At 35.1% G+C, this 12,203-nt stretch overlaps 1 protein-coding gene across 10 annotated transcripts in view; it reads right to left on the bottom strand.

Annotated features, from left to right (window-relative positions):
- NBEA (neurobeachin) overlaps window positions 1-12,203 on the bottom strand; it is a 732,675-nt gene that overhangs the window by 546,325 nt on the left and 174,147 nt on the right. For all 10 annotated transcript variants that reach the window (XM_070049020.2, XM_070049018.2, XM_051831739.3 and 7 more), the window contains exons 12-16: window positions 6,107-6,259; window positions 4,944-5,112; window positions 1,699-1,778; window positions 239-301; window positions 46-143 (exon numbers count right to left, since the gene is read on the bottom strand). In XM_070049020.2, the coding sequence (XP_069905121.1) occupies window positions 46-143; window positions 239-301; window positions 1,699-1,778; window positions 4,944-5,112; window positions 6,107-6,259 (563 nt within the window). The remainder of the gene's footprint in view (window positions 1-45; window positions 144-238; window positions 302-1,698; window positions 1,779-4,943; window positions 5,113-6,106; window positions 6,260-12,203) is intronic.

The raw sequence follows: 12,203 nt of genomic DNA on the forward strand, positions 1-12,203 counted from the left end.
AATCCATTAAATTCTAATAATAATATTTTTATACCACAATCATACCTTATTCCATTTCTTTGATCAAATGCTGGTATCATTGAGGCCGGGTGTTCTGACATTAAAGCCACCAGTAACTGTAGCACATCATGAATATTTTCATCCTGCATAATAAATGATGACCAACATTTATTTAGTTAAAATTTTATTCAAGGACTCAATAAAATAATTAAAAAAGAAAACTCTTAACATTTCTTACCTCATGCATTGTAAGTAGGTAATTTAGTATACTCTGAAGCTCATCTTCTTTGACCCCTCGATCCTATTAACAAAAAATATTTAATTTAAATCTAAAAATAAATCTAAATCTAAAAAATAAAGGATTCATAAGATCACTTTAAAATAATTTAAAAGCAGTGACATTTTAATTAAATTTACCAGCTACCTCACCACTCATAGACTATGTTGCTTAAAATTAAATACAACTGTAACTTTTTTTAAAGTTATGAATACTTGATTGATATTCATTATCAACATTAGTATGTTTCCATACTCTAACTGTATTCATATTACTATTTTCTAGTCATTTTGTTCATTGTTTAAAATACTACAAATGGGCCAGCGCCATGGCTCAATAGGCTAATCCTCCGTCTGCGGTGCCAGCACACCGGGTTCTAGTCCTGGAGAGGGTGCCGGATTCTGTCCCGGCTGCCACTCTTCCAGGCCAGCTCTCTGCTGTGGCCTGAGAGTGCAGTGGAGGATGGCCCAAGTGTTTGGGCCCTGCACCCCATGGGAGACCAGGAGAAGCACCTGGCTCTTGCCTTCAGATCAGTGCGGTGCGCCGGCCACAGTGCACCGGCCACAGTGGCCACTGGGGGGTGAACCAATGGCAAAGGAAGACCTTTCTCTCTGTCTCTCTCTCACTGTCCACTCTGCCTGTCAAAAAAAAATAAAAATAAATAAATAATACTACAAATGGAAGAGTTTACAACAATTTCAACAATTTTGTACATTTTAAACCAAGTTTACTTTTGTCTTTATCTTAATCTTTAGAAAATCCTGTGATAAAATACATTATGCTGGCCGGCGCCACGGCTCAGTAGGCTAATCCTCCACCTAGTAGCGCAGGCACACCGGGTTCTAGTCTCAGTCGGGGCGCCGGATTCTTTCCAGGTTGCCCCTCTTTCAGGCCAGCTCTCTGCTGTGGCCCGGGAAGGCAGTGGAGGATGACCCAGGTGCTTGGGCCCTGCACCCCATGGGAGAGCAGGAGAAGCATCTGGCTCCTGCCTTCGGATCAGCGCGCCAGCCGTGGCGGCCATTTGAGGGTGAACCAACAGCAAAAGGAAGACCTTTCTCTCTGTCTCTCTCTCTCACTATCCACTCTCCCTGTCAAAAAAAAAAAAAAAATACATTAAAAAAAAAAAAACCATTATGTAACCCTTTTTAAAGTGGAATACAGTTTCCTAGAATAAAATCTTTATGCACAATTCTGATTCACGTGTTCTTTGTCAAGATTTGCTACGTTCTTCAGTACAAAGAATTTAAAAGAGCATTTATACAAAAGTTAAGATCATCAAAAGCTAACATTAAGATTTATGGAATTTTGAAAGCAACTCAAAGCTACCTTTATTGCTAATTTAATATTAATGATTTTAAACTATGACACAAATTATTTTTATCTAATATATTGTAGGTTAGAATTATGTAAAATAGCTTTACCTTTAGAATGAGTTGTTTCAGAAAAAGTAGCATGAATGCCCTTAGTGATATTATTTCTTTTTGGGATGGCCGGGGACCATCTAGAATAAAACAGTTAAAAAAAGAAAAGTGCTTAAGGCAATTATGTTAGAATACTGTGAAATTCTTTGGTAATTTTACTTATTATGGTATTTATTAGCAGTAAAATGATTTACAATTTTTAACATGTTACCCAAAAATAAATTTTCAGATTTAGGGAAATATAACTTTTTTAAAACTAAAAAATATTACTATCCATTGATAAATTAAAAACCACCAAGTATTTACGCAGATAATCCTTCCTATTTATTATTAACAAAAGTTTTTTCAATATTTCTTCCATCCTCAGTTGAGCGTACTTTCATTTAGTTTGCTCTTTTCAACTTTTGCATCATATAACAATGTATGGAAAAAAGTGTCACTCTATTGTATCACAATTATTTGTTTCAGAGGCTATTTCTTCCATGTCACTTGCATATAGAAAGAAAACAAAATAGTAGACACTCAATAAATGTTTATGTAGTCAGTAATGAAAATGATAATGAAAAGTTAAAAATGTACATATCAGTTCTATTATATCTAGATTTTAAAGTAATTACAAAATTATCTACCAATAAAAATGAGAATGTGAAATTATACATGTAACACCTATTAACACACAGTATACATTTAAGAAATATAACTAAAATCATCAAAATCCAGGGACATTAAGCCTTTATTGAAGTAGCCAAGATTTATATAGCTGATGTATAAGTTTTAAAGGTATGATCCTAGCAGTAAAGTGGCTACTTGGGATACTCACATCCCCTATTGGAATGTATGGCTGAAGCCACAGCTCTTCTGCTCCCAATCCACTTTCTTGATAATGTGTACCACAGGAGCCAGCAGGTTATGGCTCAATTATTTGGGTCATTCCCTCCCACGTACTAAACCAGGATTAGGCTTTGGACCCCTTGCTTTGGCTTGGCCCTGCCCTGGCTATTGCAAGCACTTAGGAAATGAACCATTGGATAGAATTCTGATATCTCTCTCTCTCTCTCTCTACCCCCTTCTCTGCACCTCTGCTTTTCAAATAATGTGAAAATAAATAAAATTTTAAAGAATAAAAGCCTGGGGCCAGTGCTGTGGCATAGTGGGTAAAGCCACTGCCTGCAGTGCGGGCATCCCACACAGGCACCAGTAAAAGTCCCGGCTGTTCCACTTCCCATCCAGCTCCCTGCTAATGTGCCTGGGAAAGCAGAGGAAGATAGTCAAGTGCTTGGGCCCCTGTACCTGTATGAGAGACCCAGATAAAGCTCCTGGCTCCTGGCTTCAGATTGGCCCATCTTTTTTTTTTTTTTTTTTTTTTTTGACAGGCAGAGTGGATAGTGAGAGAGACCGAGAGAAAGGTCTTCCTTTTGCCGTTGGTTCACTCTCCAATGGCCACCACGGCCGGCGCACTGTGCTGATCCAAAGGCAGGAGCTAGGTGCTTCTCCTGGTCTCCCATGGGGTGCAGGGCCCAAGCACTTGGGCCATCCTCCACTGCCTTCCCGGGCCACAGCAGAGAGCTGGCCTGAAAGAGGGGCAACCTGGAAAGAATCCGGCGCCCCGACTGGGACTAGAACCCAGTGTGCTGGCGCTGCTAGGTGGAGGATTAGCCTATTGAGCCGCGGCGCCAGCAATAGATTGGCCCATCTTTGGGGAGTGAACCAGTGGATGGAAGACCCTCTCTCTGCTCCTGCTTCTCTGTAACTCTGCCTTACAAAAAAATAAACAAGATCTTAAAAAAAAATAAATTAAATAAATAAAAGCATAATCCCCTCATATATAATTAAAAACAATTTCCTTAAAATTTATTTGGGAGACCGAGAGTCAAGAAAGAGAAACAGGCAGAACTCCCTTCTGCTGGTTCATACCCCAAATGCTCACAGTAGCCAGGGGCTGAATCAGGCTGAAATCAGGAGTCAAAAACACAATACAGGTTTTTCACAGGGGTAGCTAGGACACAACTACTTGAGTTATCATGTGCTGCTTCCCAGGATATACATGGGCAGGAAGCTGAAATTGGAAGCTTTCATTGGGAGCCAAAGCTGGGTATCAAACTCCAAAATGGGACAGGACTCCAAATAAAGGACGACTCTGATACAGGATACAAGTTCTCAACTGGAATCAACCAGTAGGCCAAATGTCAACTACTATGCATAATTTATAATATCTGCTTATTCACACAACAAATCTTTTCATATTCATTATTATATGTGGATTCACCTTATCATCCAAGTAATCCATTCCACCTTTTATTGAGAAATCTGTTCATTTCCTAGACTGCTCTTCACATTTTTTGCTCTACTCCTACCAGTAGTACACAAAGTGCCCCTTCCTTCCTTATCAAAACTTGCTATTTCTTTTTCAAAAACCTTTTTCATTATGAAATTCAGCACACATACAGAATACATAAGTGTATAACCTTCCTGATCCCATCCACTATTCCACCTCAGTGGAGACAATTATTATCATAGTAATTCTTGCTTTTATTTTTACTTTGCTACTATTTAATATTTTGGACAAATTTTATATCTCTTTGCCTCAGTTTTTTTAAAGATTTATTTACTTATTTGAGAGGCAGAGTTACAGAGACAGAGGGAGAGAGAGACAGAAAGGTCTTCAATCCACTGGTTCACTCCCCAAATGGCTGCAGTGGCTGGAGCTGGACTAATTCATGGCCAGGAGCCAGGAGCTTTTTCCAGGTCTCCCATATGGGTACAGGGACCCAAGCAGTTATGCCATCTTCTACTGCTTTCCCAGGACATTAGCAGAGAGATGGATCAAAAGAGGAGCAGCTGGGACTTGAACTGGTGACCTTATGGGATGCTGATGTGGCAGGCAGAGGCTTAGTCCACTAGGCCACAGCACTGGCCCCTGTTTTTTTTCTTCTTTATTGTGATGAGCATAACAACACTCTTTTGTCAGAGAATATTTTGTAAGAATTAAATGGATCAGTATATATAAAGGAACAGGAACGGCACCTCTTCCATTTAAACTGCAAGTACTTAGTAACAATTAGATATAATTATACTTGTCATAAACCAATCAATGCAGAGAAATACATACTAATATTTTTATGGTTATGACATGAATCCTTTATTTGCAAGGCAAAATAAAAATAGATTTATCTAACAAATATAAAATTTGTTCAGTATAATAGAAAAATCACAGTGTATCAACACAGTGGTAGTGCTATACTTACCCAATCCTTTAGGTGTAATGCCACTACTGTCAGCAGGATTAATAACCCAATAGTAGTATTTTAAAGTGTGCATTAGTTGTAACACTGTCCCTACTCTGCGTATGGTGGTGTAGATGGTAGCAGTTCCAATAAATTCAGCAGACAAATATGTATAGAGGGAAAGTTGAACCTATTACATAAAGTAAATAGACTACAATCAACACAATCTAACAAAACTTGTTTTAACGAATGTTATCTAATAGTAATTGACAAATAATTTAAAATGATTCAATAACTCAACTGAAACTAATCTGACAGATTAAATTTTTATTTTAAAGTCAAGTAGATTAAAGCCCATCAGTAGCTCAAATGTATGTATTTCTTCACGGGAACAAAATTTACAGCAATCAGCTACAACATGTTTGCAAAAATACTATATCTGAATAATTAATGTAATTTCAAATTTTTTTCACCCATTGCCATACTACCTGATTGTGTACATATGTGAAAGCACTGATATGGTAAGTCAAAAATCGTATTTAATAGACTGAAGAAACTTCAGGTTTGAGGTTAGTGCAATAATTAAGAAGATGAACAATAACAAAAATCAGAACTTAGGCATTATCTAACTAGATATATGGAAGATTGTAAAATTGTAAAACACAGTTCAAAATCAGCATATCTTCTTACTGATTTCTACAAGTAGACTGTACAAATAAATTAAGGTAAGCAAAATAGTAAGAATTAAACCTTACTATCCAGAAAAATATTTATTTAAGAAGAATCATTTCCATGCCATGACAAATTCTGTGTTCAAAATTAAAGCAATTTCCAATTAAAATAATCACAGTAATCAATACAATTCTCTTTTCTTCCCATTATGTTCTGTTACTCTACTCTTTCAATAATTGGTATACCAAATTCTCTTCCTTGGAAGAGAATCTTCCACATCTACTGCCATTAGAATGCAGTGTTAGACTAAGCCTGATTTTTTACTATAGTTTTATTTATATTTATACTTATATATTTAATCTTTTCATCTCTGATACTACCTAACACAATTTCATTTGATTGATATTAAATAAGATGAAATTTCTTAATGCTTTCTATTGGACATTTTAGATTTAATAACTATCATTTATAACATTACAGTAACATAAAATGAATAAGAATAAAATCCATACTTTTGCAGGTGTATGGATCCAGATAGCTGGGTTGAATAAAATGTGATCACAAAGCTGTTTCAGCAAAGGTGCTCCATGAGATAAACCATCTAGGTATTTTGCAAAGGATAAAAATTGCTCCAACACAGCTCTAGTTATATGAACTCTTGATGACTAAAACAAGAAAATAGAAATAGCTAAAAATATCCAGGATATCAAACTTTAATTTTGACCAAGCATGCGTACATAAAATGAAAATTTTATATAATTTTGCTTTTTAAATACAATTATATTAAGAAACCTAGAATTATAGAATATTTGAGTGGTAGCTTAGAAGCAATCTAAAGACCTTTCCTGGATAATTACAAATAACTTGGGTTAAATAATGTTATTCTTAGCTCAAGCAAAAGAAATTAAATAAATTATTAATAAGAATGATTTCCTTCTATTTTTGTAGAAACTAAGAAAAGGAGATCTAGGCATAGATATTAAAATATTTAAATAACTACCATATACCAAAAAAAGGGAGAGAGAGACAGAATGCTCTGAAACAGAAATATTTTCAAACTAACTTCAAACCAAACTCAAAATACATAATTCTACTATTCTACTGAATCATTTCTTCAAAAGTTATGAGTTCTACATTGACAAATGCAGTGAACCTTCCTGAGTATAAAACTTTCTGATGAATCCAGTTTCTGACAGAAAAAGCAAATTTGACTTTCCTGGATATTCTGTACTTATTTGGCTTTCATGATCCTCAGATTATTTCTCAGCATTCTTTGCTTAAAATATTATTTCCTCAGTCACCTCCAGAAATACACCCTCCTTGGACGGTATCTTATGCTTCCACAGCTTTGTAACACTAACTTTCTGCTGATTATTTCCCATCAACCATTTTCAGCTGCCATCAACAATATGTAATCTATTACCAATGGTATTTAGAGAAACAAGAGACCCTGCAAAATTCCAATTAAACCTTAAAGTTGCTCTTCCCAATACACTAGCAAATAATCCTATATGGCTACTTGGCAGTTGAAATGATGTTAGTCCAAAATGAAATGTGTTGTAAGGCCTACATGCTGGAATTTGATAGCTCAGAATGAAAAAAAAGAATGTAAAAATTCTTACTCTTTCTTATTGAACATATGTTGAAATGATGATATTTTGTGTATAATAATTTAAATGAAATATATTATTAATTAATTTCAGCTGTAACATTTTACTGGAAATGTTTAAATTGCATGTGATACTTGAAATATATATGAATTGAACAATGCCATCCTAAAAAATAATTTAAGATAAAAATGTTATGACAGAAAAAAACCTTCATAAAACATAATAAGTCAAACATTAAAAAAAGTCTTTTCTGGGGCCGGCGCTGTGACGCAGTAGGTTAATCCTCTGCCTGTGGCGCCGGCATCCCATATGAGTGCCGGTTCTAGTCCCGGCTGCTCCAAGAAGTACCTGGCTCTTGACTTTGGATTGGCTCAGCTCCAGCCATTGCAGCCATCTGAGGAGTGAACCAACAGAAGGAAGACCTTTCTCTCTGTCTCTCCCTCTCACTGTCTGTAACTCTACATCTCAAATAAATAAATAAAATCTTTTTTTAAAAAAAAGTCCTTTCTTCCTCTTCTAGTGACTCCTTTAGTAGTATCACCACCCTCCCAGTGTTAGGATAAAGAATCAATTGCCACTCAAACCTATAGCACACCTAAATCAAGATTGAAAAAGGACTAAAATTCTCTTGCCAAATTTCCTTCCCTATATTTTACCCACATCCCTGCAGCTGAAATCTGACCTACAAGTTATACATTTTCATATTTCTAATGGTTCTCAACCTCAAATGATTGCTATTTTACAATGAATGAATTAAGTAAGAAGACAATAAAGATTGGTAAGGACAGTTTCAAGTTCTCAAATTCAAACTAAACAACTTTTTTCAATCAAAGTATTTCTTTGGGAAAATTTCAGTATGTGATTTCACTTTGGTCCATTTATTTTCTCCATGATGTTCCCTCAACTTTTAGTTCACTTGCATCCATTTCTCAAACCTTAAACTGTAGAGCTCAAGACTTTTCATATAGACATTTAGAAAACACATATATTGAGTACTTACTATTAGCCAGGCACCCTCCTTGGCACTGTGAAAAGAGCAATTAACAAAACTGAAAAAACCCTGCCCTCACAGAATTTACATTCTAAGGGAGGAAAAGACAGGAAAATGACATAAATAAAATGAAAAGGTGAAGTATATAGCATGTTAATAAGCACATGTAAAAAAGTGGAGCAATTCAGAAATTTACGGAAGAGGGTTTGATGAGGTGGCATTTAATTGGTTCTAATCACAAATAGGCTAACAATGATTTTATATTCACAGGATTATGTTTTTGACAAAAATTTCAATGGTATTATATATAAACAGTAGCTTACAAAATTTAAACCAAGCCCTAGAGTGTGATTTTACATTAAAAGTTCACAAAATAACAAGAAACAGCTGAATTAAGGGGTTAAAAAGTAAGGATCAGGCATTCTTGTTTAAAACAACTTAAAAAGACAGGAGGAATTGCTGTAAATTCTAGAATATTTTATTCATATAAGTAAGAATAAAATTTAAATAAGAGATCAATGTTTACATACAACTTCAGTAACTTCCTTCAATGGTTATAATTTCAAATAGTTTTCTTATATATTCAATTTTTTATTTAGTGGTACTGATTTCAAGAATATGATCTATTATGCTATTATACTTACAATTCTGAAATACAATATAGTCAGATCCTATTCCTAGATAAATGTTCAGATATCAGGCTTCCACTTAGAAAAACTGTCATATGCTTATAAAGACAACACTAAACTGTAATATAAAAATAAGTTGACCATTATGAACATATTCATTTAAGGATGTAATTCAGAATTTAGAAAGTAGTTTTGAACTTGCTACATATCATAAAAGGTACAGTACACACAACACATGAGTCCTGCCACATTAGTAAAAAAAAAAAAAAAAACTATGCCAATATCATTCAAATTAATGTTATTAGAGACTAATTTTTAATTCTAAAATTCATCATTAAGAAATATTTTTTCAGGAAGGATTTGGCCTAATGATTAAGATGCTGCTTGGGATGCCCATATCCCACACTGAAGTGCCTAGGTTTGGGTCCTGGCTCTTTCTCCCACTGCAGTCCTTGTAGACTATGGGAGGCAGCAGGAGATAGAGCAAGTAGTTGGGACTCGGTCATGTGGCTGAATTTAGTTCAACTCCTGGCTTCAGCATGGCCCAGAAGGCTTTTCAGAAGATAATCAATGGATGAGGCAGTGCTTTCTTCCTCATTTGCTCTCTCCATGTCCTTCCATCCCTCCCATCTTCCAAGTTCCTCTCAAATAAATCAAATGCAAATAAAAATTTAACTTTTTCTAACACTGCATCTTTTTATTGGCCTATACAAAACACAACTAGGTATAAAATGAATGTTCTCTTCAAAAGAAGCATGTTAACTTATAAGTAGTATTGATTTCTTTTTTTTTTTGATTGTTTTTTCTCTTTCTTTTCCGTTTTTCTTAGATTTATATTTAATTTGCAAAAAAGAAATGTCATTTTTCAAAGACCTTAGCATGCTTTTTCACAAATCAGACTTGTTAAATCCAGTTTCTTTTTTTTTTTATTATTTACTCATATCTCTATGTCCTGATACAAGAAAGCATGCATGCTATCTTGTTCATCTTTTGCCATTCACTACTTTAATTCCTTAGCAAATATTTAACTGAATTCATGTCAAATTCAAGAATAGCATAAGAAGAGAACAGATAAGGAGAAACATAAACAGATTAGGAAAGGATGAAAGAAGATATACAAATGTACTTTTAATATGTTTACTTTGATTTATTAGTTTAAAATATTTTAGTACTTGCTTTCATTTTCTCAAAAAGTTATTCTAATAAGAAATTCATAAAAAGAAATTTATAGTTACAGATACACGGACATTAGATAAACACAATTTAGTTCTCATAGGAAATGTAAGCTCTGGAGTTTGAACTATATGACATTATTTTGTGTGGTTATGGAATACTTAAGTTTTAAGTATTATACAAGATATGAATAAACATTTTTGAAGTGGCATCTGAACAATTAGAAAAAAGGTACAGTATCAACTCCAAAATTAAGCCAAATAGGTAGACTCAATGTCACAAGAGAAATGTCTACTCAATAAATGTAAATCTTTCCAAAATTCAAAGCAGTTTATAATGGAATAAGTTGCTAGAAATGTTCGTTTTTATTTAAGAAACCATATTATATACATAGAACATGCATGATTATATAAATAAATCATTGAAAGTGATTTTAATTGGTAGAGGTACATCATGAAGAGGTTGATCCTAGTATGCATTCTACTCTGGCTAGGACTCCGAGGTTGAGTTCCACATAGTCTAAGCCACTCATAATAATCATTTCTTTTTATTGTTTGTTGCTTTTGGTGGTGATTTGTGTGGGTGTGTTCTGAAAGAAAGCAATGATTACTTCAGAGGCCAAGCATCAAAATTTAGCATTTTCATGGCAACAGCTGTTGGTTCCAAGTATGCCAAGATCTAAGACTATCAAACAGATTGGAGGGAAGGGTGTTGTTCAGTAACTGGGAGAAAGCAGCACTCCTACTCTTCACCTGGATGTGAAGGTCTACAGTACCATGTTCCCCTGGAAGCTTTCCCATGACCACAAAAGCTACCAGGGTTAGCATAAAATCAGCATTTTATGTGGAATAGGAAAGATGCAGACAAAACAGCATCATTGATGACATTATTGAGACAGATAACTCAACTCTGAAGCCAACTTACTGAATCTGTCTTGTTGGCTCCCCAACCTTCCCTATTCTTTTTCCAGTGGGTTTTGACTAGTTGGAGATATCAGCAGGAAATTAAAAGACAAGAAGAAAATGAAATTGAGGTATTTATTCCCCGGCTTTACCACTTAAAGTTAGTTCATAATATTGCTTTACTAAAAACAATACTCCATTCAGGTACCCTACTCCTAGAGCTAAAATAACTCTTTTGAGTTGTACTAAACACCTAACTCCCTTCTCTCTTCAAACCTTCCTGAATTCTCTTAACAATGCCCACAAATCTTCAAACAACCTTGCATTTAACATTTCTCAATAACCCAGATTGAATAAGCCATTATTTCCTGCTATGACTATGACTGATAACCCATTGCTATGGTTTGATACTGTCTCCCAAAGTTCATGTGTTGACATATAGTCCCCATTGCAAGATATTAAGAGAGTGAAGACAATCTACGTTGTTTAGAGGTGAGGTATTTGGGAAGTGATTAGGATTATATAATGTAATTAGGGTAGAACCCCCATTATTGAATCCTGATAACTTTATGGAAAAAGCAACTAATACAGATAAACATGTGCATTCCCTATGCCTTGCAATGTGATACCTCTTGCTTTCTCAGGACACCCCCAGTAAGGCGGCCATCATCAGATGTAGCCTCTTGACCTTGCAACTCCAAAATGGTGAGTCAAATAAAAACATTTTATTGATATGAAGTAGTCTCTCCAGTTATTTCATTATAGTAACAAAAAAAAAAAAAAAAGCTAACATAGCCATCTAGCACTAGACTTCCAATATATTAGCTAGCATGTTTCCTTTATGTTCAGCTACTTTGAATCATACTTTCTATAAACCACAAACAAAAATATCTCTGTGAATATACAGAATCACTACCAAGTTTTCTTCTAACTCATATATATACCAAAAGCACTTTTTTTAAAGAGACAGTCCAAATGTATTAATAAATGGAACCTCTATTAACTATACTACTATAGTGGTTTCTGATTGTTAAAAAATAAAACAATATGGACCAGCGCTGTGGCGCAATGGTTTAAAGCCGTAGTCTGTAGCACTGGTATCCCATATGGGCACCAGTTCAAGTCCCACTGCTCCACTTCCAATCCAGATCTCTCCTATGACCTGGGAAAACAGTGGAAGATATCCCAAGTGCTTGGGCCCCTGCACCCACGTGGGAGACCTGGAAGAAGCTCCTGGCTCCTGGCTTCAGATTAGCTCAGCTCTGGCCATTGTGGCCATTTGGGGAGTGAGACAGTGGATGAAA

The sequence above is a fragment of the Oryctolagus cuniculus genome, chromosome 9 (genome assembly GCF_051225735.1).
Source record: "Oryctolagus cuniculus isolate XC-2025 breed Fujian yellow rabbit chromosome 9, ASM5122573v1, whole genome shotgun sequence".
NCBI classification, from domain to species: domain Eukaryota; kingdom Metazoa; phylum Chordata; class Mammalia; order Lagomorpha; family Leporidae; genus Oryctolagus; species Oryctolagus cuniculus.